Here is a 26,813-nt window from a genome sequence, read left to right as displayed (position 1 = left end):
AATTAAAAAAAAAAAAAAAAAAAAAAAAAAAAAAAAAAAAAAAAAAAGGTCTATCAATACAAAAATTATAACCATAGATAAAATAATGAAGAATAAAAATAAAAATCATAAAAAGGTTTTAAATATATAATATATGAAATAATAAGCTAGAAAATAATATAAAAATAGAAAGTTGTATTTAAAATGAACAAGTATAATTTTAGGATATATATGAGTAAATCAATAGAAAAAATATATGAAGTGAAAAAGAAACTATAGCAAAAAATGAAAAAATAAGCAGACAAAAATCCTTAAATAATAAGAGAATAAAAATAAAGTAAATTCAATATATAATGATAAGTAAAATTAATAGATGAAAAAAATATAAAGATCAATAGCATCTAGTTAAAAAGAGAAGAAAATTAATTGTTCAAACGTAAGTCTTGATTTCTTCTTTTTACATTTCTGTTTTAAGAACAAATTATAAAAAAAAAAAAATTTTTTTTTTTACAAATTTAATAAAATAATAGAAAGGAATAAAAGAAAAAAAAAAAATATACAGTCATAAAATTATAAGAAATTTTAAAATAGATGAAAAAAAATAGAAGGCTATTGAGATAATCATAAAATTATTGATCTTTATTATAATTTTTTCTTTTAAATTTTATTTATCATTTTTAATTTTTTGATAAAAATATAAAAGTATTATTTCACAAATATATGGAAATCATTTTAAGATTAAATAAAATTTTGATAGATAATAAAAAAAATAAAGTAACATAATTTCTATATATATGATAAATTAGGAAATGGGAATAACAACATTTTTAGTAATGATAACATTAATATAATTTATAACATTAATTGTATAAAATATTTTAATGTTTTTTAATTAATCATTAAAAGCATCACAATGGTTAAAGAATTTAAGGATAATTAACAAATTAACCTTTTATCTTAGTAAAAAATAAAATAGTTTTTTATCCATATTAAAAATAAAAAAAATTAGGATATTTAAAGATAATAATTTAAATATTTATGTTACTAATCAAAATATCATTACTTAATAAAAAAAAAAATGTGTTATTTATAAATTTCTTAATGAACATAACAAAATATTATAGTCATATAGACATAAAAATATAAGTTTTATTCATAATTTATATTATTCTTTAAAACAATTAACAGAAATGAAAAACAAAATTACAAAATATTTACTATATTTTTACAATCTTAAAAAAATTATATCAAATTTCTTTCCTAAAATAAATAGTTACATTAAAAGTTTTGGAATTCAAATAGAGATAAATAAAAAAATAGAACAAAAGATGATATTACTAGATTTCTTTACAATAACGAAGACAACAAATATTTGAAAAAAAAGGAAAACAAGAATATTTAATTTACGAAATTTTTAATGAATATATAGAGAAATTATTTTTTTTTTTTTTTATCTCTAAAAAATTGCATAATTCTATAATAGTAAAAAATTTATAAGGAAAATGAATTTAGCATATATTATAAGACTAAAATTGTAGAAGATAAATTAAATGAAAATAGAAACTATAATAATACTTACAAGAATAAAATTTGATGATAATAACATATATAACAAATCTAAAATTTGATAAATTTTATTATGCTTATTTATATATAAATAGTTATGCTATGAATTTTAATTCATTTAATAAAAGCTATATATTGTATATGAATTATTATAATTAAATGAAACATTTTAATAATAATATTAATAATTCTTCAAACAAAAATAAGAAAAAGAAAAATTAAATCAACCAGTCCTATTAATTAAAATTAAAATAAGTGAGTGCAATAATCATAAAATAAACTCGTAATATATTTAAGTAAAGGAATAAAAAAAAAAAAGTTCTATAAATGATGATAGAAATATAAAAGACATTGCAACTTTTTACAAGTTCTATTACTTAAATTCCTACTAAAAAAATTAATTCTAACGTTAGAAAAGATTAACATAATAAAAATAAAGAATAGTATAAAAAATAAACCGTGCAAAAATAAAAAATAAAAATTGTAATATTCATGATAATATACCAATCAAAATTTTTTCTTTAATTTTTAATAAATTATATACAATTAAAACTAGTTCAAAAAAAAAAAAAAAAAAAATCTGAAATTCAACTTCATAGTTAGAAAAAATAAAAAGAAATAAGTCTAATTATGTATATTTATATATTTCGTCTATAGATAAAATAATAAGATATGAAGAAGAGGATGAGTGTTTATATATAGTTTAGAGATAACCATATGTTTTAATAAGATATTAGTATTACTTTACAAAAAAGTAATCAAGGAAAAAAAAATATTTATATAAATAATTACTAAAAAAAAAAAAAAAAAAATAGAAATGAATTCCATAATAAATAATAACATTATTAAAAAAAAACTAATTTTTTCTAAAGAAATATATTTCAGTAAATATAAGGAAAAATAAAAAATATTTTAATTATAGAAAAACAAATGTTAAAATATAACAAAAATAATTATAAAATTGAAAATAATTTACTAAAAAAAAGAGGAATCTATAATTAGTCAAATATGTTGTGTTTTCTTATATTGTGTAAAAAATTATACAAAAGAAAAAACTTCTTATATTTGTGATTAAAAGAATATTATGTAAAGGTATTAAATGATTATTAACAGTTATTTTGTTTTGAAAATGTTAAGATAAATATTACAATTATCATTTTTCTTTCTTCACTTCATTTGTTTACATATTTCCAAATAATTTATAGAGAAATGAACAAATTTAATTATAGTTAATATAATAATAATTCCAGAAATTTCACATTATCTTTACAAGATGTTTTATTTATTATCCTGTGTATAATTAAAAAAAAACATATTACTTCATAATATTAATTCAATTATAAAAATGAATTAAAAAACATTTTTTGTCATTTTGAAATATACTTATATATCAATAAAAAGGAAATTTCATGAATTATATAGTGATATAAAAATAAATCAACACCTTTTTGTTTTTATGAAAAATTTATTTCAGAAGTACTAGATGTAGAATTATATAAAAAGAAAATTTATTATAAAAAAATATATTAATGATAAAAATTTTCATAAATTATAAAAAGAAATATAAAATTGTGTTTTTCTTTTTGACTTCCATAAGTATTTATATTATCAAAAACAAATTTTTCCTATTTTAAAAATCTATAAGGTACAAAATAAAAAAAAAAAAAAAATTATTTTTTCTAGAATACAATGCTATAAAAGTTAAGTAAAAAATCAACTAAATTTTTTTATCCCACAAAAAAATTGAAACATTTAATAATCTCTATTATTTTAGCATGCAATATAGTTATAATAGACAAATTTACTAAATAAATAGACATATAATAGTACTTTTGTTAGTTAATATATGTAAAAAGAGATACATAAAGAAGATATAAAATTCCATGTAATTATAAGATATTAGAAAGATAAACATTCCTCTATATATAAAATAATATTATAAAAAATAAATATTTAAATGTTCCATGTTAATAATGACGTAACTGTGTTATGATAACACAACTATAAAAAAAATATTCATAATGAAAATTTAATGGAAAAAAAAAAAAAAAGAAAAAACTATTTACATTTTAAATTTATATAATAAAAAGAAAACTTTTAGTAATGAATATCTTTCATTTTTCAATTCATTCAATTACACATTTAGAAAAAAAAAAATTTTTTATATTAAATTGAGAAATTTGAAAAATGATTAAATTAAGAAATATTTGAAAAGTAATTGTAGTTAATCATTCTAAAACGATTTTATAATAAATATATGAGTGTGGTCACTGATATGAAACTATCTTTGAAAAAAGTAAATAAGTTCTATTTTTTTTTTTTACTTATTCTTGCTTCTTTAGGATTGTGGATATATATTATTGATTACACTATTTTAAAAAATAAATACTTGTAGAAAAAAAATTTTCCAAAATATTTTATCTTATAAACTTAATAAAAAAAATAATTTATAGAAATAATAATAATAATGTATTAAAAAAAATTATATATTTAGGATACCTTTAAGGAAAAATAATATGTACAGAATATTTATTAAAAATATACAAAAAAAAGAGTAAGAAAAAACAGGAAAATAAGCATTTAGGTGTATTCAAGTTTAATTAATCCAAAAAGAAAAGTAAAACCAAATTCAAATAATCTGATGAAATAGAATTTAAATGAAGAAGAATATTTTATAATATAATATTTATGTAAAAAGAAAAAACATTATAAAATTTTTTATAATTCTAAAAATATAAAAAATCAATTAATTTTTAAAGAAACATATAAATAATTTTATTAGAAAAATATCTAATACATTAATTTGCAATTCCCCTTTTATTGTAAGATGTTTTTTTATCACACTATGTTAATAAAAATTCATATAATTTAACTAAAAAGATAATTTGTTATATAGATAAATATTTTTTTTTTAGAATATTTTAACTAATAAATTAGACGTATATGATATATAAAAAGAGTTTACTTCTTTTTATAAAATCCTTTTTCTTTTAATAAAGATTACTTAGGTTTGAATAAAAATTCTATTTTAAAACATAATGTTTATAAAAACAAAAATTTCTTTTTAAATTATATTATCATGCATATTTCAGAAAATAATACTATTAAGAAAAACCTTTTTTTTTAAATATTCAATCTTAATATTAACAAAAAATTTATTACTTTTAAAAGTACTATGATGTTCCAAGATTATGTAGGAGATATGTACAAACAAATAAATATAAAAAAAAAAAAAAAAAAAAAAAAAAATTATATTTTCAACCATTTGTACTCTTTTATAAATTATATAAATGTAAAATTAAAAATATACATCAAATATATATATGAACATAAAAATGATGAAATCATTTTTTTTAGATAAGAAAAGCCTTCATTTAAAAAAATGTAATGTATTTCATCATCATTTAATATATTATATATATAAATAATATATGTGATCATAAAATTCATTTAAAAAATATGTATAATTAAAAAGACTAATTTAAGAATTTTTGAATGAATTTATTTTTAAAAAAACATTAAGCACCATAAAAATGCATGAGGAAAACATCAGTAACAAAACCTCAGTGATATAGGTAATATTTTTGTGTAATAAATAATTGTTGAAAGGCATAATATAAATATAAAGAAAAACATGAATAATTTTATTAGATGAAACATGTGAAAATAATATAAGCAAAATTTTCATAATTGAAATAATTTTTATAAACTAAAGAATAAAGCCATATTTCAACTTCATAAGTAAGTGAATATTATAAAAAGGAACTCCCATATGTGAGAAAAAATAAAAAAATTCAAAAATATAATAAAAAAATATAGCATGAAAAAAACATGCATTAAAAAAGAATACTGAAAAAAAAAAAAAATACTTAAAATATAATACTATATGGTTTACTTATTGTATTCAAAGCTTTATTTTTTATAAACCTTTGATAAATAATTTTTAAATTAATTGGAAAGAAAAATATTAAAATAGAAGTTATAAAATTTTAAAAATTACTTTTTTTGTTGTAAATATTTTTTTATTTATCAATAATATCATCATTCTTTTTTTTTTTATTTTATATTTCTTATGTTCGTCTTAAGTGTAATATATATATATATATATATATTTATATATATATATATATATATATATATATATATATATATATATATATATATATATATATATAGACTTACATATTTTTAATTTGTTTTTTTCAATTCTTTAAATAAATTAGGTATTCATTTTTTACAATTATTTTTTTTAAATCCTATATACTAATTCTTTTGAATTAAAAATATGTCAAAATCCTAATAAAAAAAGATTTAATAAATTAAGATTATATTTTATATATATATATATATATAATATATAATATAAATGATTTAATTTCACTATAAAACCTTTTATTTATAAAATTCTCTTTTTTTAATATACACATTATATAAAATGTTAAAAAAAATAGAAAACATATATGGATATTTCTACATCATGAATATAAAAACAGAACGCTATTTATACAATTTGATTAATAGTTTATTTAAATATACATTTTCTCTTAAACTTTTCCAAGTTTTAGATAAATTTTTATCAGAAAAGTATATAAAAAATTAAAATTATTTACAAAATAACAAGTATGCAAACTTAATACATGTAATATTATTTAAATTTTTTGGAATTTATTTAATACATATATTATCATATAATATTAAAAATAATGAAGAAAAAGTTATTAAAATTTACCATGTGTTTTATTTTTTAAAATTTACATATGATACGGAATAATTTGAGAAATTTAATGTTTTCGATTTATATGCATTAGGAGAAAATTACATTTCATATCTTAGAATAAATTAATAGCACTTTAAAAAACACAATCTAAATCATTCTTGTTATAACATCTTTGATTATTATTATTATAATTTAGCTTCATTTTTTTGTTTCCCCTTTTATTTTTTTTTTTTTTTTTTGTAGATGTAAAATTAGTGAAAAAGAATTATTATTCTTCTTTGACAAAAAAAGATAAATTTTAGTTTTATCAATATCTTGAATAATTTCTGAAATTTTATAATAATAGGATTAACATATATATATATATTTTTAAATATTTTTTAAATTTTATATTTTAAAAAATTGATATTTAAATAAAAAATGTTTTATGTATATATGTATATATATATATAGATAAATAGATGGATAAATGGATAGATAAATGGATAGATGAATGGGTAGATAAAAAGAAAAATACTTTCCAGGGTTATGAAAATATTATTAGTTTTCTATAATAAAAAAAAAAAAAAAATGATAATTTTTTTTATATTTACATATATATATTATAAATAATATAAAAAAACAAAAAGAAAATCCATTATATACTTTGTACTATTTTAATTATTTTTATTATTTTTTTCATATAAAAGAGATTATAAATTTTTAAATAATTCTGTATATAATGGATATATAATATATTAAATTAATTTCTGAGAATTTATATTACCATTATTGCTTTGTATATTTATTAAAATTATTCTCTATTTTTTAATCCATATTAATATTATTGTATTTATTAAAAATTATGTAATTCATTATATTTTGTAGTTATTTATTCAAAAATATATGCTATAAGTTAGATGCTTGTGAGTTTATATGATATTATAAAAAGGAAAGTTATATTTGTTTCATAAAAAAAAAAAAAAAAATCGTGCATTCAAACGATATTACTATAAATATACTTCTAAATATCTCAGTAAGGAGATTTAGTTAATATTATCTTTTTTTTTTTTAATAATTTAAATAATAATTATTTATGATGAGTCTTATAGTTAAATCATTATATTTAAGAAAATATAACAGTCAACTTAGGATATTAAGATTTCTGTAATTATAATAATATAAATTTTTCATTAATATCATGTATAAATTTACTCAAGAAAAAAACCATATGTATATTTTGAAAAATGTTTTCAAAAGTTGTCTATTGAATAAAAAATTAAATATCCTATATTATAAATTAAAGGTTATACTAAAACATTTTGGAATTATTTAAATTTTTTTATTTTCTTTGTAAAAAATTTCACATACACTTTTTTTTTTTGAAATATATATTTAATATTCTGTTTTTACGTGAACACTTATTTATTTTCTTATATTTTTTTAATATATTTAAAACTTTTAAATAATCCATAAATTGTGAAATATCTACTCATTTGATGAATCATACTTTATTTTGTAAGCATAATGAACTTCAGAATAACTTATAGAATTAAAATTCTTTTGTTAATTAAAAATCAATAAATCTAAAGTCTTCTAATGTCTATATATGTAAGAAGAATATTTTAGTGCATAAAAATAATGTTCAGTTGTAAAATTAATATAAAAATATATACAATAAAATTTAAGATTTTTATATAATTATATTTACTATTATATATTTTTATTTTCAAAAATAAAAAAGCTTAAATTTTTTTTTTTTTTATAAATTAAATTTTCATTAGAAAAAAAAGAATAAATTCCTCTTTTAATATAACCCCTATTTTTTCATTGTTATATATGAACTTTGAATTTTTTTTTTTTTTTATTATATTTTATAATTTATATACATATAAGTATTCATTTCAAAAAAAAAAATTTTAATTTGTATGTTGAACTATTACATAATAATGTCAACCTATCATTAACTAATTTGTGAATTTTTTTTTGTTATTTCTATAAAAGAATAATATATATTAGCATGCAAAATTATCTGTCTGTATTTTATATATTATTTTATTTAAAAATTTTATTTATTTATAAAAATAATAATTCAAACAAAATTATATATATAAAATAAAATACTAATAAGAATATGTAAATATATTTAATAAAATTTTTTAATTTTTTTATGAATTAAATTATTATTTATAATTGTAATTAAATTCAATATAAAATATATCCAGTATATAAAAATTTTATTTTTAATTTTTTAAATATTTTTAAGGAAAAAGTTGAAGTATTTATAATGTTATTTTTGTTTTTTCCATATTTATAAATTAAAATTATTTTTTATACATTTTTAATCTTTCCTATATTTTTAAATAACCTTATAGGAATTTTTTTTTCGTTGATATTTTTTTCTTTTGGAGGATAATAATGACAATTATAACATACTAGTAATTTCATTATATTCTTTTTATTTTCTGAATCTAAAAATTATAGAGAACTTAAATGGAAATAGAAAAATCTAAAAATAAAAAGATACAATAATCCAATGAAATTAGGAACACTTCTTCATAAACAATAATTTGGTTGATTCGACAACAAAATTTTTAAAAAAACAAGAAAAAATCAAAAAAAAAAAGAATTATATTTTATTTCTTGAAGAGAATTATTCCTTCATAAATTAATTAATTTGCAGATTATGTAAAAATTTAAAAAAAAATGGAAGTTAATATAAATATTGGTAATATGGATAGTATAACTTAATATGTTTACCTCTGTTCATAAAAATGACAAATTTCCTTTTGTATTTCAGATTTATCAGAAATTTTGATATATTTTTTATTATAATATAATTATTGATTTGAAAGAATAAAAATAAACAAATTAATAAAATAGTAACATTTAATTCTCAATGAAAGTTTTAATACTTGTCAATTTTTAAGGTATATTGTCTTCAGAGATTTATAAAAAAACGTGTGCATGAAAGATATATTTACATTTTAAAAAGATTAAATAAAGCTAAATGAATAAGATAACTAAAATAAAATAAGATAAACAAAATAGGTAAATTAAATTAATATATTTAAGTAAATAAACAAAAGCATAGCAAATCAAATAAATAAATAAAAATTATTTTTTCCTTCATAAATTTTTATGTTTTTCACTTTTTAAGTATTAAATAAAAAAGGAAAAAAAAAGATCAAAATTTAAAAAAATAATTAATAAAGAAATATCCTTTTTTAATGAATAAGGGTAAATGATTAAACATGCATAAACTTTTTTGATATATATTACATTTTTTTTTTACCTACAACACATATATTTTTCGTTATTTTGAGATTTTTTTGTCTTATCCTATGTTGTAAGTAATGTATAATTTTTTTTTTTTTATATTAGGAAAAAGCAGAAAATAACTAAATATGTTCAATTTAAAAAAAAAAAATGTAATTCAATATACAACTCAATTTTAACTTCTGCATTTCGAAAATTAAAATTTTTTTATTTAAATAAAAAAAAAAGGTTATAACATTTCATAGAAAATTCTAGGGCATTTTCTTGGTTTAATTATATTTATTTCTTATTATTCATATAAAGATCTCCCTTTTTTTTTTTTTTACTGCATGTAATTTATCAGCTAAAAAAATAAAATAACATTAATATGTATCTTTCAATCAATCCTTATAAAAAAAAAAAAAAAAAAGAAGTTAAATTTATAAAAGAATTTATAATACAACAACAACAAAAAAGAAAAAAAAAAGGGCTAAAGTTTATATAAGGATTAATAATACAACAACAAAAAAAAAAAAAAAAAAAAAAAAAAAAAAAAAAAAAAAAAAAAAAGGAGTTAAAAAATGAAAACTTTAGAACAATGTAATTATAAATAATAAAAAGGGATATTAATATATTTGTATTTATTTTTTTTTTTTTTTATTGCTATTCAATTTAATGTTCACAAGGCCTTTCGATGTCTCATTTACAGAATAATGATATATATAATGTCTATAATTTTTCTTTTTCAAATTTTCGCAGCTTCAATTAATTCTTATCCTAATGATTAATGTATAAATTTATTTATTTCATTTTTTTTTTTTTTTTTTTTTTTTTTTTTTGTTTGTGTAGAAATTTATTCTCATCTTTTTTTTTTTATGATGATTTTTTTATATATAATATCTAATATATTATAAAGTGACATTAAAATAATACTTCTGATTTAAATTTTTTTTTTTTGTCTATAAAAATTGCTACCTTATTAGTTGAAACAAGATTTTTTTATTTTTTATTTTACTTCATAGAAAAGTGTATATTAATATAATTTTTTTTTTAATTTTATTTAGAAAAAATCACTTAATTATAGTTTCATGTATATTTAATATTTTAATGCTTAATAAAATCTTAAAAAAGAAAAAAAAATATAAACAAATTTTATTTGATATTTAAGTTTATATATAGTTTAATTCTTAACATTATATATATAATTCCAATGTATAACTAATTTTATTTCTAAACAAGTTATAAAAAAAAATTTAGTTATGTACAGTTTGTTTATATTTTATAAAAGAGAGATATGGAGATATATTTTTTTCTTTATAGAAATATAAAAACTTTATTTTTATTTATTTTTTGTGCTTTTGTTTACACTATATATAAATTTACATATATGCTTATGTTGTCCTATTGAATTTTATTCTACTTTCTTCCATTTTTTCCCTTTCACATTTCATTTAAAATACATTTAATTAAACCATTTTTCTTCAATTAAATAATAACATAAAATATTTTTTTTTTTTTTTTATTGTTTTTATCTTTTTAATAATATACTTTTCATCTATACATACAAAAAAAAACATATTCATTTTTCATTATATTTTTCATAAGCATAGAATTATTGTAACAATTATAACAATAAAAATTATCATTTCTATATTGTTTTTAGTTGATTTATATTATCCCACCATTTGAAATGACCTCCATAAAACTGCGATTACATTCTTTCTTTCCTTAGCTTATTAACTTTATTTTGTTTTTTTCTATCTTTTTTTCTATTTTTTTGTCTCATTAAATACAGCATGCATAAAGAGATTAATGAACAATTTATGATATTTCATTTATATTGTAATAACATTTAATTTAAAACATAAAACATTATAATATGATTGTTTTATTTTTATAAAAAGAATATATATATATATATATATATACATATATATATATATATATACATATATATATATGTATATATATATATATATTTGATTTTATATTATTTTGATTAGTTAATTTTATCATTTAAAATGATATGATTTTTTTTTTTTTTTTTTATATAAACTAAATATCATTCATTTGTAAATAGAACATATACTGGGAAATCACTTTTTTTTTTTCTTCTTAAATATTGTTTAATAATTTCAAAGAAAATATAAATAAAATTACATTTCTTTCATTTTATGCTAAAAATTTTTTATTATAAATAATATAATGTTTCTTTTTATGAAAGGTCTTATGTACGTTCAAAAGTATTTATGCTTTCATATTTAAAATAAGCTGGGGATTTTCATTTGTAAAAATTAGGAAAGAATTAATTCATTTCATTCTATTTTTAATTTATCATGTTTTTTTTTAGTATTATATAAAATACTTGTTTTTAATAATTGTAAAATTTTTTATTTTAATATAAAGACATAATATATTAACTAAAAAAATATTACTTGTTTTAGTTATCTGTGATAATCCTACAATTGATCTTTTTTTAGCTAATAACTTTTATATATATCAAATAAATACATTTATACAGTACATTTAAAGAAATTTTTTATTCTTTATAATTTTAATATACATTTTATTAATAATATATATATATTTTTTAATGAAATTTCAAATTTCATATTTGTCAACTTATAAATATTATATATTTATATATATAATATATTTATAAACATATATATATATATATATATATTTTTATGTATGTATGTATTCATAATATGTTTATTTTTATAATTAAATTTAAATATAAATAAAAGGTAACGCTTGTATAAAACAGCTTTAAAACAAATTGACTTATTTTGTTTTATTTTATCTTTTTTTTTTTTTCTTGTTAATGTGTAAATATTGTTAATATAATCTTTTAATAGTTTACCTTATTAATTTTCTCTAATAATATTACATTAATTATATACTTTATATTTTAATATATATACTGTGTTATTTTATATATGTATATATATCTTTTGTAAATGAGAACTAAAACTTTTTAATTATTTTGTTAACTTTATTTACCTTGTTTAAAAAGAAGAAAAAAAAAAAAATTTAAAGGATTTTAAACCTTTATGCCTAATAACTATATGGATTATTAAAAAAAAATTACATATGTATATAAATAAATATTTGTCTACATAATCGATATTACATGTAAATATATATATGCATATAAAGAAAATGATGCAGGTGGATAAAGTACAGATGAAAAATTTTTAGTATAAAAAAAACAATAATCTTTTTATTAAATATAAAAGAAACATATGTATATGTGAAGATAATTTTGTATGATATATAACTGTAACATATTATTTAAAAATATTTAAAAAAAAATATAGGTTTTCTCAAAATAGCTTTTTTCTATATTTTGATTCTCTTATAGAATTTAAGAAGACTATTTTTTCTTTTCTTAAACCTTTTTTGATATGTGAAGAGATTTTTTAAATTGACAAATATTACAAAAATTTGATGAAAAGAAATTTTTGTGAAAAAAACTTTTCTGTAACATTTCTTTTTAATTTGTATATTTATTTTTTTTTCTTTATTTATCTTATTAAAATGGAAAACTTTCTTAATTCATCTTTTGTTTTAGTATAAATAAAAATAATAGAAAATAAAATTAACAAGAATATATATGTTTTAAGGAATAAAGAAAATTATATATATATATATATATATATATGTTTATATTTATGTCCACATATCTAAATTTCTTTTTTTTCATGCAATTAATAGACATTTTATAATATACTGCTGTTATTTACATGCATTGAAATATAAAAGTTTTGAATGAATAAAATACATTTTTTATTTATTTCAATATAGTTTTCATTTGTTTTACTTTATATCTTTTAATATATTTTTTTTTTGTAGAATTTGGATAATAAAAAAGAAGATTTGAAAATTGAAGATAAAAAAAAATCATCAGGTAGCATTAAGGACTTCACTGAAGATTTTTCGATCTTACAGAAAAATAACAATTTGTATTATGATAATAATTTTGACAAAAAAAACAATACATCCAAAAATGTAACATCAAACGTTATATGTTCTAATTCTGAAAATGAATATTCGATAAAAAAAAAAAATGTTAAATCTGTTAACTTAATTCAAAAAGGTTTTAGCAATTACAATAATGCATATAAAAATGATATTCTATTAAATAGTAATTGGTTTTTAATGAATAAAGAAACTAGTGAAACTTTTAAAAATGAAATAATATATGATGATCATGAAAGAATTATGAATAATGAATATTATGATAAAAAATGTGACTTGAACAAAAATATCGAAAAAAATAATACTACAAATGAAATTAATAAATATTGCGATATCAACACTATAAAGGATTATAATTATTCAAAAAACGTTAAAGATCAAGTTACGAGTTATTTTCGCGCATGTAAGCAAGGAAATAAAAAAAATAATACATTGCATTTACTCGATATGCATAAAAATAGAAAAAATATGGTTTATAATGGTTTTTTGAATAAGTATCACTTACATAAAAAAATAAACATTAAGAGTAAAAATATTAAAAAAAAAAAAAAAAAATTTCTAAAAAAATATGCAATTGATAATAGTATAAAAGATAATAACAATTATGGGAATATCAAAGATAATTTGATAAAAGGTAAAAATGATTCTGAAAATTTTACTGAGAATACAAATTTCGATTTTCATTGCAACGAAATAGAAAATAATAAACTTTTAGATAACAATTATTTAAAAAATATAGAAAGAAAAAAAAATATAAATTTAAAAATAAAAAAAAATAATAATTTTAATTATCTAAAAATTGAAAATAATAAAAAAGTTAAAAAAGAAAATTTAACTATAGATGATACTAATAATTTATTTAAACTAAGTGCTTCCAAATGTATTAATTGGGAAAAAAAAAATAATAATTTAAATTTATCATTCCATAAAAACGATTATGCAAGTGAGAATTTTCCACTTCATTTAAAAAAAGAACAAATATATGTCGAACTTTTTAATAAAAAAAAAGTAAAAAAAAAAAAAAATAAAATAAAAAAAAGAAACAATAAAAAAAAAAGTTCCACGATGATTATCAGTAATAACAAGGAAAGAGAAAACATTAATATATTTAATTTGTTAAATGAAAATAAGAATATTATTGGATATATTGACGTTAATGAAAATCAATATGAACATGCAAAAAAAAAAAACAACAAAGAAAAAACAAATTTAGATCAAAAAAATCTTCCTAATGAAAATATAAACGAAATTGTTAATAATCGAGAAAATCATTTAGAAAACTTTAAAAAAAATAGTAAAAATGGAAAATTAGAAATAAATTTTTTTTCTGAAGAAAAAAAGAAAAAAAAATTTAACAGTCAGGTAGATTTAATGTATAATGTCAACAATTATTTAAATTCTTTAAAAACAGATCTTAATAAAAAGAAAAAAGAAGAAATAAGTTGGAATGAAGATAACAATAAAAATTCTAACTATTTAGATAAAAACAAACATGATTTATTGGATAAGAGAAAAAATAACGAACAAGATAAACTACACAGTGATATCAATCAAAGTAAATTAAAAAATAAAATAAATTATTCAACTTCTATAATAGATAAAAGAAGTAAAAAGAAAGAAATGAATTGTATGTCGTTATGTGAAAGCAATTATTTCAAAAAAAAATATGTATTAAATAATATCCATGATCTGCATAAATGTATGAAGGAAGAGAAAAAAGAAGAAAAGGAAGAAAATGATAATGAAAATGGAAAAGAAAATAAAAATGAAATGGAGAATTGCTATAAAAAAAAAAAAAAAAGTTTTACAGAATGCAATAGGCAGTTCTTTGAAAGTTTTCGAGATAAAACAAATGAAATTTCAAAGATAAATGAAGAAAAAGAGGGCATTTATTGTAATAAAAAAGAAAAGCAAATCAATGCATATAATAATAAAATAATAAAAGAGAAAGAAGAAAAAGAAAATAAAGAAAAAAATAGCAAAGTTTACTTTAAAATTAACGAACTTCACAAAGAAGAAATAGAAATGAGATATACTAAAGAAAATAATATAAAATGTATAGAACAAAGAGTAGATAATTCAGAAAATATTGAAAAAAATAATGATAAAGAAAATAAAAAAAACAAAATGAATATTATTAAAAAAGAAATAATTAATTATGATAAAATGGAAGAGCATGATGACAAAAACAAAAATGAAAAAAGCTCAGAAAATGATGAAATATATATGATAAAACAAGAAAAAAATAGATTCAAAAATAATATATCACCAGAAATAGAAATTATAGAAAATTTAGAAGAGATAAAATTAAACGAAAATTTCAACGAACAAAATATAAATAATTGTCATATAGAAAAAATAGAATTAAAAAAGAGATATGAAAATACATTGGATGAAAAAAATAATTTAAAAGACACAGATAAAATAGATAATCAGAATTTAGATAAAAAAGAAATATTTTGTAATAATGATGAAAATAATAGTATGAATGAGGATGAAATAATTAATGAAGAAATACAAAAGCATATAAGTTATATAATGGAAAATGATGATATTGATATTTCAAAAATAAACATAAAAACTAAAAAAAATTATATTAAAATAATATTTTTTTTAAATCAATATATATTAAAATATGAAGAATTTCAAAATAGTGAATTATTATTTTGTTTTGGAGAATCAAGTGAAGAAGAAATTATTTCAGAAAAAAATGCAAAGAAAGAAAAGGAATTTGAATTAAAAAAAAACAGTTCACTTACGATAAATAAAAAAAAAAATAGGCAACAGAAAAATAGAAAAATAAATTACGACGCTGTTGATACTATGTGGCAACCACATTTTCATCCCCATAATCAAGAATTTCGTGTTCGATATAGATATAAAGGAAGTATGAGACTGAAAACAATTTCTTGTAAATGTTTTGGTTATTTAACCAGTAAAAAAATATCTGTTTTATTTTTATTCAGATGGATATTATGCGGAAAATACATTGCCGAAAAGACAAAAAGGTCAAGATTAAGCATTAGTGACATAAATGAAAGTAAATTACAAGAACTTTTAACAAAAAAAAAGAAAAAAAAAATGTGGCACGATGATGAAGAATCAAAGCAAGAAAGTAAGGAAAAAAAAAAGGAATTTTATACAGATATAAATAAAATTAATAATTTTTTTTTAAATAATTATAAGGATGAGAACTTTCTTAATAAAATAAAAAATATTATAAAAAATTACGATAGCAAACAAAATAAAGAAGATGTATTAAATAAGTTAAATAAGTGTTTTTTAGATAAATTATTTGCAGATAAGGAAGAAACATATTTAAAATATTTTAAAAATGGAAAAAAAATAGAGGAACATCCTATTAATAGTGATGATAATATTCATGATCATTTTTGTAATAATAACAATAATGATAATAACGATTATGACGTTGATAGCAATAATAACAATAAATGTAATAATAATGATAATAATAATAATGACAGAAGTAACAACAATGTTAGTAATAATAATATTAATACTAATATAAATAATAAAACTAACATTAGTAGTAATAGTAATACTAATATTAAAACTGACACTAATACGAATAATAAAAATAATATTAATAATAACAATAAAACTAATAGTAGTACTAATATTAATACTAATATTAATACTAATACCGATATTAATACATATATTAATAATAATTCTACTTTTACTATTACTAATAATAACAGTAATAACAATAATAAGAATATTATTAATAATATTAATCATAAAAGTAATAATGATAATAATGATATTAGTAACATTGCTATCTACAATAAAGTTAATGATAATAATAATGATGTTATCTATAATAATAATAATATTGATAATAATAATGAAAATAATGAAAAAGAACATTTTTTAAAAAGTATCAATAAGAATATAATTAAAGAAAATATTAATGCAACAAAAAAAACATGTAGTAAGCAGAAATTAAAAGATGATATAAAAATTAAAGGAGATAAATTATATAACATAGGTACATCAAATAATAACCATATCTATGATTTCGATAATAAAGAATTAAATAATGAAAGAAATAAAAATTATATAAATAATATTAACCTTAAAACAGACAAGAATAGTATGAATACTGTTTATAATTTTCAAAGTAATAGTAGTTATAACAGTAATAAATATAATGGGAATAATAACAACAAAATTTTTATTAATGAAAATAAAAATATCATAGATAATTCTAATATTTTTAAAAATACATCTCATAACAATTTAAATTATCCTTCTTTAATTTTAGAAAAGTTATCCAATAAGAATGAGATTAATGAATATAATAACTCTCTAATAGAACTGAAGAAGTCAATATATATAAAAAACAAGAATGACAATTTAGATAAAATAAAATATTCTAGCATTAATGACAAATTTATGGAATTATTAAATAAGGAATCTGTTTTAAATAGTCTTAAATTGAATAATAATTCATGTAATAAGAATTCAAAGGAAGATAATTCATATTTGTATGCTATTTATTACGCAAACAAATGTAAAATAAACAAAAACACTTCTTTTAATATTAGAAATAATTCAGATATTTTAACATATGATTCATATTCTCACACAAATAATCAAAGAAACTTAATATTTAACAGAAATAACAGCAATAGTACAAAAAGACTAAGTAACGTTTCAACATGTCCAAGTTTATGCAAAAACACTTCATCTTTATGTTCGATTTTACAAGATGAAAACTATTGTTTATGTTGTTCTTTATCTAACAAAAAAAATGAATATAATAAAGACGTTGTTAATGATGAAAATCATTTAAAAGATCAATTAAAAAAAAAACAACTAAATTTAATGGAAACATGTGAAATACTTCATTCATTCTCGGAAAAATCTCCAAAATTAAATTCTACAGAAAAAAAAATATTTTATAAGGAGAAAAATAATATAACTTGTAATGAAAATAATAATTATGACGATAACTTTTGCTTGGATAATTTATCATATGATTGTATGAATAAAATACTTTTTAAAAATAATAATAAAGTTAATAACAACAGTGAGTGTGATTATAAAAATTGTAATAATAAATTGTTCTCATCTAATGATTCTTTTACACTTAATAATAACATTAAAAACGTTAAAACCAATTCAAATAATAAAAAGGAAAACAGAGATTCTGTTTTTAGTAAAAAAAATAAAACCTCTTCCAATGAAAAAATAAATAACATTAATGAAGTTTTTCAAAAAAACAATAAATTAAGTCATATAAATCCTTACTCTTTTAATGATAGCATGAAGGTTGTAACACCAGAAAGAAAAGATGATTCAAACTGTTTTTACTGTCCTTATATTGATAATGTAAATGATGAGTTTAAAATACATAACAAAAATTTATGTACAATAAATAAATGCACAGAGGATGACAATATTAAACTTTATCAGAATAATAATAAAGTGAATATAATAGAAGAAAATAAAAATAATACATGCTGTGAATACTGCAATTTTTATAATAAAATTTTCATTTTAGATGAAGACAAAAGATTAAATGAAAGAAATTATGAAAATTTAATGAATAATAAAATAAATAATTATAAAATTAATAGTAGTGAAGACACTTTAAAATATAACAAAAAAGATATTACTGAAAATAAAGAAAAAATAAATATTTATATTAACGAGGAAAATAATTATAATGACAATGAAGAAATAAATGACAATGATGAAAATATCAATATTAATGGTAATAAAAGTAATAAAGTATATGATGATAATAAAATGAAAATAAAAGAAATACATAATTTTGACAGAAAAAATTGTAAAATAGACAAAGATGAAGTTGAAGAAATAAAATATAGTAAAAACCGTGATATTGAAAATAACATAAATAAATTCATCAAAAATCACATTAACAATAAAAAAGGAGGAATAATGAATATTTTTTTTAATGAATTATTCAATTCTACAAAAAATATTAGCACTAACAAGGAAAATAATAGTGTTATATCGGGTAATGAAAATGAAAAAAAACAAGAAAATAATATAATTGGAAATTGTCTTTTTAAAAAGAACAATTTAAATAAAGAATATCAAAACTTATATTACAATAATACATCTAACAACTTTTTGAGAAGTGAAATAAAAGGAATTGAAAACAGCCATCAAAATAAACTCGAAGCTAATAACAAATCAAATTTAATTATTAATGAAAAAAGTTTTGAGTTAATAAAAAATTTTATTAAAGAAGTTAAAGGAAAAAAATATAATAATAATAGAGATAATAATAATGATGATAATGAAAATAATGATAGAAATAATAATAATACAAGCAACATCATATGCTATCATGAATCACTAAAACAAAATTTTAATAAATCAAGAAACAGAAACAATTTTAATAATTTACCACTTGATAATTCCATTAATAATATAAGTGATAATATTGAAGATTGCATAAAAAACAAATTATCCATTCCTATAAATAAAAAAATGAAATGTAAAGAAAATAAATTCCTAAACTGCCATAATAATATAAATGAAGAGAAAGATATATATAAAAATAAAAATCCTTTAAATACTGAAGACTATTCATACGTAATCGATAATCTTAATTTTTTAAAAGAAAGCAATATAAATGATTACTTTAAATCATTTTACCAATTTAAAAATAATAAAAATTTTAATTCATGCAATAAAAAAGACATATACTTCGAGTAATCATATGTCGAAAATTAAATATACTAAAATATACCAATAAAAAATATATAAAAAGAGAAAAAATTATAAAACAAATATATCAAGCATATATATAAATTTTAATGTATAATATATTCAATATATTTTTATTTCGATGCTATTGTACTTTTTAAAAGTAATACATATATATATATATGTACGTATAATTATATATATAAATATATATATTTTATTTATATTTGTTTAACATGGAAAATTCTATAATTTTTTATGTTAAAAAATGTATACAGTTTCTTTATAGATTGATGTAAAATTTTTTGTTTTTTTAAATATCAAAATAAAAAAAAAAAAATATATTTATTAATTTACATTTTTTTTTAAATACTCGCAAAATTCTTTAATTTTAAAAAATGAGTAAATTTTTAAAAAAAACTGTTTTTTTTTTTTTTTTTTTTTTTTTTTTTTTTTTTTGCGATAAATTTGTTTAATCTACTGATTGTTTTAATTTTAATAATATATATACACACTTTAAGAATTGATTTTTACATTTTTATTGATTTTAAAACTTATTATTAAAAACCATTTATTATATAATACCGCTTCCCCTTATCACTTATGTTCATTTTACATAGTTTTATTTTGTTCCTTAATTTTATTTTACTTTTTTAATTTTTACAAAGATTAAAACTTGAAAAAATATTCCTAATTACCATAAAAAAAAAAAAAAAATAAGAAAATGATTTCACTTATCTATTTTTATACTGGGTATATATTTAATAAATTAATATATAAATAAGTTAATATGTTATTGTTGTAATAAAACATATACTGTATTTCTATAACGTCAGAAAAAAGTAAACAGAAATAATATTTCTAAAATTTATTTTTGTAAATATTTTATTATATTTTTTATAAAGAAACTAATTGTTTTATTATCAAAAATTCAATTTTGCTAAGAACTATTTTAATAGAAATTTTTTTTTTTTTAACACTTAGTAAAAATTAGGATGTTGATGAATTCATTAAAAATTAAAAAGAATATGATACGTGTTAAACATTTCAATTTTTTTTTTTATTTACACTTTTTTCGAATTTAAATAAAACGTAATGCAATATGATAAAATAAAATAAAATAAAATGTATTAATTTCTTATATTATGAAATTTTATATAAATATAAAAAAAAAAAAAATAAAATAAAATATTAACAAAGTAGACATAATGGAAATTTGTATTAGAAAGAAAATATAAATAAGTATGTGACTTTAAAAAATAGATAAATTTTTCTATTTTTAAGGATGCTATTATATTTTATTTTAACAATAAGCATTTATATTAGTAATTAATATGTTATATTAATTTAAAGAATAAGTGTATGATTTTTAATAAATTTTGATGATTATTAAATATTACTGATAATCATCTATTCCATAAAATTTTTTTTTTTTTTTAATGTTCTTTTTTTATATTGAATATGCTTTTTTTTTTATTATATAATGTTTTTACTTTATAATTATTTTATTTATTTTTCTAATTTATTTTATTTTTATTTTTTTTTATTTTATTTTTTTTTTTTTTACGATTCAATATTATGTATAAAAATAGATGGATTTCCTGGATTAGCTAATTTATGAATATCTGTATTATCAATTTCGCACTTTTTAGTATTTTCTAAAACTTGAATATCTCCTAAATGTAAACTTCTTTTAATAAAATCAACATTCTTTTTTATTAATTGAATTTCATCATATGGAAGAGTTAACTCATATTGATTATTATTTAAAGTAACATTGTCTTTAACTAAAAATGTAGCAAAACTTAGAATGTCTTTCTTTTCATTTTTTGGAAGATTATTAACATAATCATTTTGTACAAGTAAATTTATATAATTTGCAGGTAGTTTTTTGTCTTCACTAATGTTTATAATATTATTTAGAATTTCAATAATTTTTTTTTGTGTATCATTATATTCTCTTGCAACATAAACTACTGCTTTGAATTTCATACCCTCTTCTTCATCTTCTTTACAATTCTCTTCATTGTTTTCGTTTTCATTATTTTCTGAATCATTCCTTTTTGTGTTTTTATTCTCTTCTATATCATTTGAATTATTTTTTTCATCATTCATTTTATTTTTTATATTCTTTTTTTCATTAGAGTAGTTTTGGTTATTTTTTGTTTTTTGTTTATTATTCTTGTTGATAACTTTATCATAAGATTTTCGAAAATTTTCTACAACATTTAGTAAATTATTATATTGTTTATGCATAACAATTGAAAAATTTGTGTTATCATTAGATGGCCATTTTTGCTTTATTAAAAACTTTTCTTTTTTTAAAATATATGTCCATATATGCTCAGTTACATGTGGTATAATTGGGTTAATAATAATACAAATTCTTTCAATAAAAAAATTAACAGTTTCTTTGTGCATATGAATTTTATCACACATAATTCTGTATGTATCTCTTTTTAGAAGCATATCATAAAAACCATATTTTAATACATCTCGAAATAACAATTTTTCATAAGACTCTTTACATTTATTGGTTAAATAATTTATTTCATTTTCAAATATTAAATCATTAAAAGTTTTTTCTCCACATCTAAATATATAAACATTATTTTTTGTTTCTATACAAAAATTTATTAAATTATATAATTTCATGATAGCGCTATTTGCTGTGTCTGTGTTAAAATTAGCATCTTCTATTGAATCACCCGCATCAGCTAAGGCAATTCTTGTACCATCACTTGTATATAAAGATATACTTTTTTCAATAGTTATAAAATTTCCTTTACTTTTAGACATTTTTTCTTTATTAATTAATACATGACCATTGCAAAAAAATGATTTAGGAAAATATTTGATAGTTTCATAATTATCTAAATCCAATTGTTCTATTTCATTTAATATTTCATTTTGTTTATCTAATATACTTTTTTCTTCTAAATATTCTTTATTTGAATTATAAACTTTTTTTCCCCATATAGCTACATGATTAAACAAAGCCATAGTTAAATGATTGAAAATCAAATCCTTCCCCGATATTCTTACATCAAATGGATACCAATATTGAAATTCTCTTCTCATTTTAAGTAGTTTTTCTTTTGTTATATTTTTATTTATTTTGCTTGTATCATCACTAATATCAAAAACGTAATCAAAAAATGCATCATTAATATCGTTAGCATCAATATCTAACAAACCTCTAGTTTTTCCATCTACACTACCTTGTAAGAAATGACTTATAGTGTAGTAAGCCATATATATAGTTGAATCTGACAAGCTTTCTATTAATTCTTTTTCTTTTTTCATGTTTTCTTCACTTATTTTATTAGAAGTAAGTTTTATTTCATTTGTATTGTTTCCTTTAATGGCATTATTTACTTTTTCATCTTCTATAGATTGATTATTTATTTTTTTTTCAAAAGATTCATCATTTGAATAATTTATTTTAACATTATTAAAATCGGGCATATGTGTACCTAATCCGTATGATCTACTACAAGACCAATCATCAAGCCAAAAAATAACATGCTGTAATTGTTTATATAAAACATCATTATATGTTTGAAAATTGCTCTTTTTTAATTGTATTAAAACATCCTTCTTAAATTCCAAATTTCCATAATTAATATACCACTGATTACATAGTGCTGCAATACATTTCACATTGTTTCTGTCTATTACTAGAACTTCTGGTTCACTATATAAAAATCCTTCATTGTTTTTGATAATATATTGCTTTGCTAATTTTCTACAGTTGAATGTTTTCATACCATAATAAGGTTCTACTTTCATTATTCCTTCAAAGTATTGTTTTTTATATAAAACTTCTTTAATTTTTTGCAATTTTGCATCCTTATAAGAAGAAATTTTTTCTAACTCATAATAATATTTTCCACTATTCGTTCCAATATCTGGTAATTCTATACAAGAAAAACTTTCATTGTTTAAATATTCTTCTCTTATATTGTATTTTTCACAATAATAATTTTTTTTTTTTTTTATATCTTCTAAGCATGCATAGTCATCTGTACTATCACTTGATACACAAGGAACAATAGCAGTAGATATATTCATTTTAATAGTAGTCATAGGCAAAATATATAAATTTTTTATTTTGGATAAATTTGTATATGTTCTTAAACCAATCAGATGTTCTCCTTTTATCTTACTTAAAATAAAAATATCATTAAGATTATTGATTTTATCAAACTTATTATTATTACTGTTGTTATTTTCTTTTGTCCATTTATTTTCAATTAACATTAATGGAATTATTCCTTGATAAGCCAAATTATATAAACTATTTTCTGAACAAATATAAATATTTTCACATCTTTTTACCATTTCTTCTTTGCTTAATATATTATTTACGTAACTTTTGTTTCCATAATGTAGCATTTGCTTATCAAATCCAAAAGTTACATAATAATATTCATTTGGATTTATGAAAGTGTAATTTTGACCATAAGCTGTTTCTGGCTTTAGAGTACTTCCTAATAGAATGATTTTTTTCTTTTCAAAAAATTTTTCGTCAAAAATTTGATCTTTTAAATATTCTTCTCCTTTTTCAAATGTAGAAGTAGAATTTAAATTTTTCATAAAAATGTCAAAAAATTCTTTATTATCATGAACATATATTTTAATTAATGTATATTCCTGGCATTTCACTCCTTCTCCTTCTGATCTTTCATGATCAGCACAAGCTTGGTTGTTAACTCTACTAAATATAGTAATTCTACTTCCATAATATATGAGATTTTTTTTATATAATCTATTAAATTGCCAATTAACAAATTTATCATAATAAGGATTAATATTAGTAGTAATAAATGATCTCCTCCAATCGCAACAAAGACCAAATGAATTTAAATGTTCTTTAGCTTTAGTAGAAAAATAATAACACCAATATTCCGGATTTTGAAACAAGGAAATTTCTTCATCGGTTATATTCATTTGTTTCATAATTTCATATTGAGTAGTCTGATTAGAACCTTTCGATTGAGCTTTACTTTTATTTGATCTAAATACAGTTACATCTATATTCTTTTTATTATTTTCTTCATCATCTTTTTTTTTTTTTTCTTCATTATTATTTATTTCATTTTTCTCTATTCCACTATTTACCATATTTTTTGTCTCATTCTTTAATTTATCAGCACATACAACAATTGGTGTACCAGTACAGTGAAATGAAAAAGGTAACAACACATTATCACATATCATATTTTTATATCTAACTAAAAAATCTAATTTACTTAAGGTAAAAGCATGACCTATATGTAGTAATCCATTCATATAAGGGTATGGAAAATTTCCTGTAAATTTCTTTTCATTGTTATCAACAAAATCTCTTTCATAAATATTATGCTCTTTCCATAAATTTTGAATATTTTTTTCTATATTTAATATATTCATTCGACGTGCCATTTTTAAATTAAAAATTTATATCTATATATATATATCTATATCTATCTATATATATATATATATATATCTATATCTATTTCTATATATTTATATATATATAGTTAGATATAGATATAAATATAAATAAATATATATGTAACAAAGTGCGACAAAATATCAAAAATATTATTCAAGTAATAATTAAATTTAAAACTTAATTTTAAATATATATATAAATTAATTATAACAAAAAACAAAACAAATATAAAGAAAACACTAAATATCTTCAAAATATATTCACATAAATATAAAAATATATAGAATCCTATAAAATTATAACACAAAATTTTCTTTAAAAATATCCCTTTATATTAGAATAGTATATATAAGAAATAAAAAAAAAAATTATTTTTGGAAAAATTTGTTTAAAAAATAAAACTTAATAAAAAGGCATGAACAAAAAAAAAGTGTAATAAATAAGGTTAAAGTTTCATAAATGCTGATTTCAAAAAATTAAACAATTTTTTTTATAAAAATTAAAGTATTTATTATTTTATTTTTACATTATTTAAAAGAATTAAAATTTATACTTTATTTTATTATATTTTTTTTTTTAATTCTTATGTAATAATTTCCCTTTTTCTACTTTTTTTTATTCCATTTTTTTTTTTCAATTTTTTTTTTTTTTTAATCTACGTACTCTATGCTTTTTCTGCATGATGTATATATTTATATGTTTTTTTTAATAATATTTTCGTATTTTTTTATATTTTTGTTTTTGCTACATAATTTTTTATTAACTTATAAATTTCTTTTTCGTGCCATTTTTTTCAATTTTAAAGAGAAATACCTTTTTTTTATTTGTGTCGTATATACACAATTTTAAATTATATATATATATTATTTATATATATATTTATAATGTATATATTTTTTTTTTTTTTTTTGTTATAATCTTCAATTTTCATTTGTTTTTACTTAAGGGCTATCATTATCTTTTACAATGTATTTCAATATTAAAAGCAAGAAAAAAAATTCAAGGTTAATTTAATTATCCTTTTTTTTTAAAAGACTTTAAAATAGTTTTATTTAATTCATTTTTATTCCTTATATTTATAGAATTCTGAATGCATTAATTTAATTAAATTATTTATCTTACATTCTTTTTTTTTTTTTTTTTTTTTTTTTTTTTTTTTCAACATTTTTTTTTTTTTTA

At 16.9% G+C, this 26,813-nt stretch overlaps 2 protein-coding genes across 2 annotated transcripts; one reads left to right on the top strand and one right to left on the bottom strand.

Moving 5' to 3' along the window:
- Window positions 1-13,663: 13,663 nt before the first annotated feature.
- ApiAP2 (transcription factor with AP2 domain(s), putative) lies at window positions 13,664-20,200 on the top strand (the record flags this gene model as incomplete). Its single annotated transcript, XM_028675058.1, has 1 exon — window positions 13,664-20,200. The coding sequence occupies one exon, from the start codon at window positions 13,664-13,666 to the stop codon at window positions 20,198-20,200; it is 6,537 nt and encodes a 2,178-aa protein (XP_028526627.1).
- Window positions 20,201-21,754: 1,554 nt separating this feature from the next.
- On the bottom strand, window positions 21,755-25,618 carry PGAL8A_00151300 (leucyl tRNA synthase, putative; the record flags this gene model as incomplete). The annotated part of the gene is made up of 1 exon (XM_028675057.1): window positions 21,755-25,618. The coding sequence occupies one exon, from the start codon at window positions 25,616-25,618 to the stop codon at window positions 21,755-21,757; it is 3,864 nt and encodes a 1,287-aa protein (XP_028526626.1).
- Between the last annotated feature and the right edge of the window lie 1,195 nt (window positions 25,619-26,813).

This window comes from Plasmodium gallinaceum (genome assembly GCF_900005855.1).
Source record: "Plasmodium gallinaceum strain 8A genome assembly, contig: PGAL8A_v1_65, whole genome shotgun sequence".
Taxonomy (NCBI): Eukaryota; Apicomplexa; class Aconoidasida; order Haemosporida; family Plasmodiidae; genus Plasmodium; species Plasmodium gallinaceum.
This window is presented reverse-complemented; position numbering and strand designations above follow the sequence as displayed.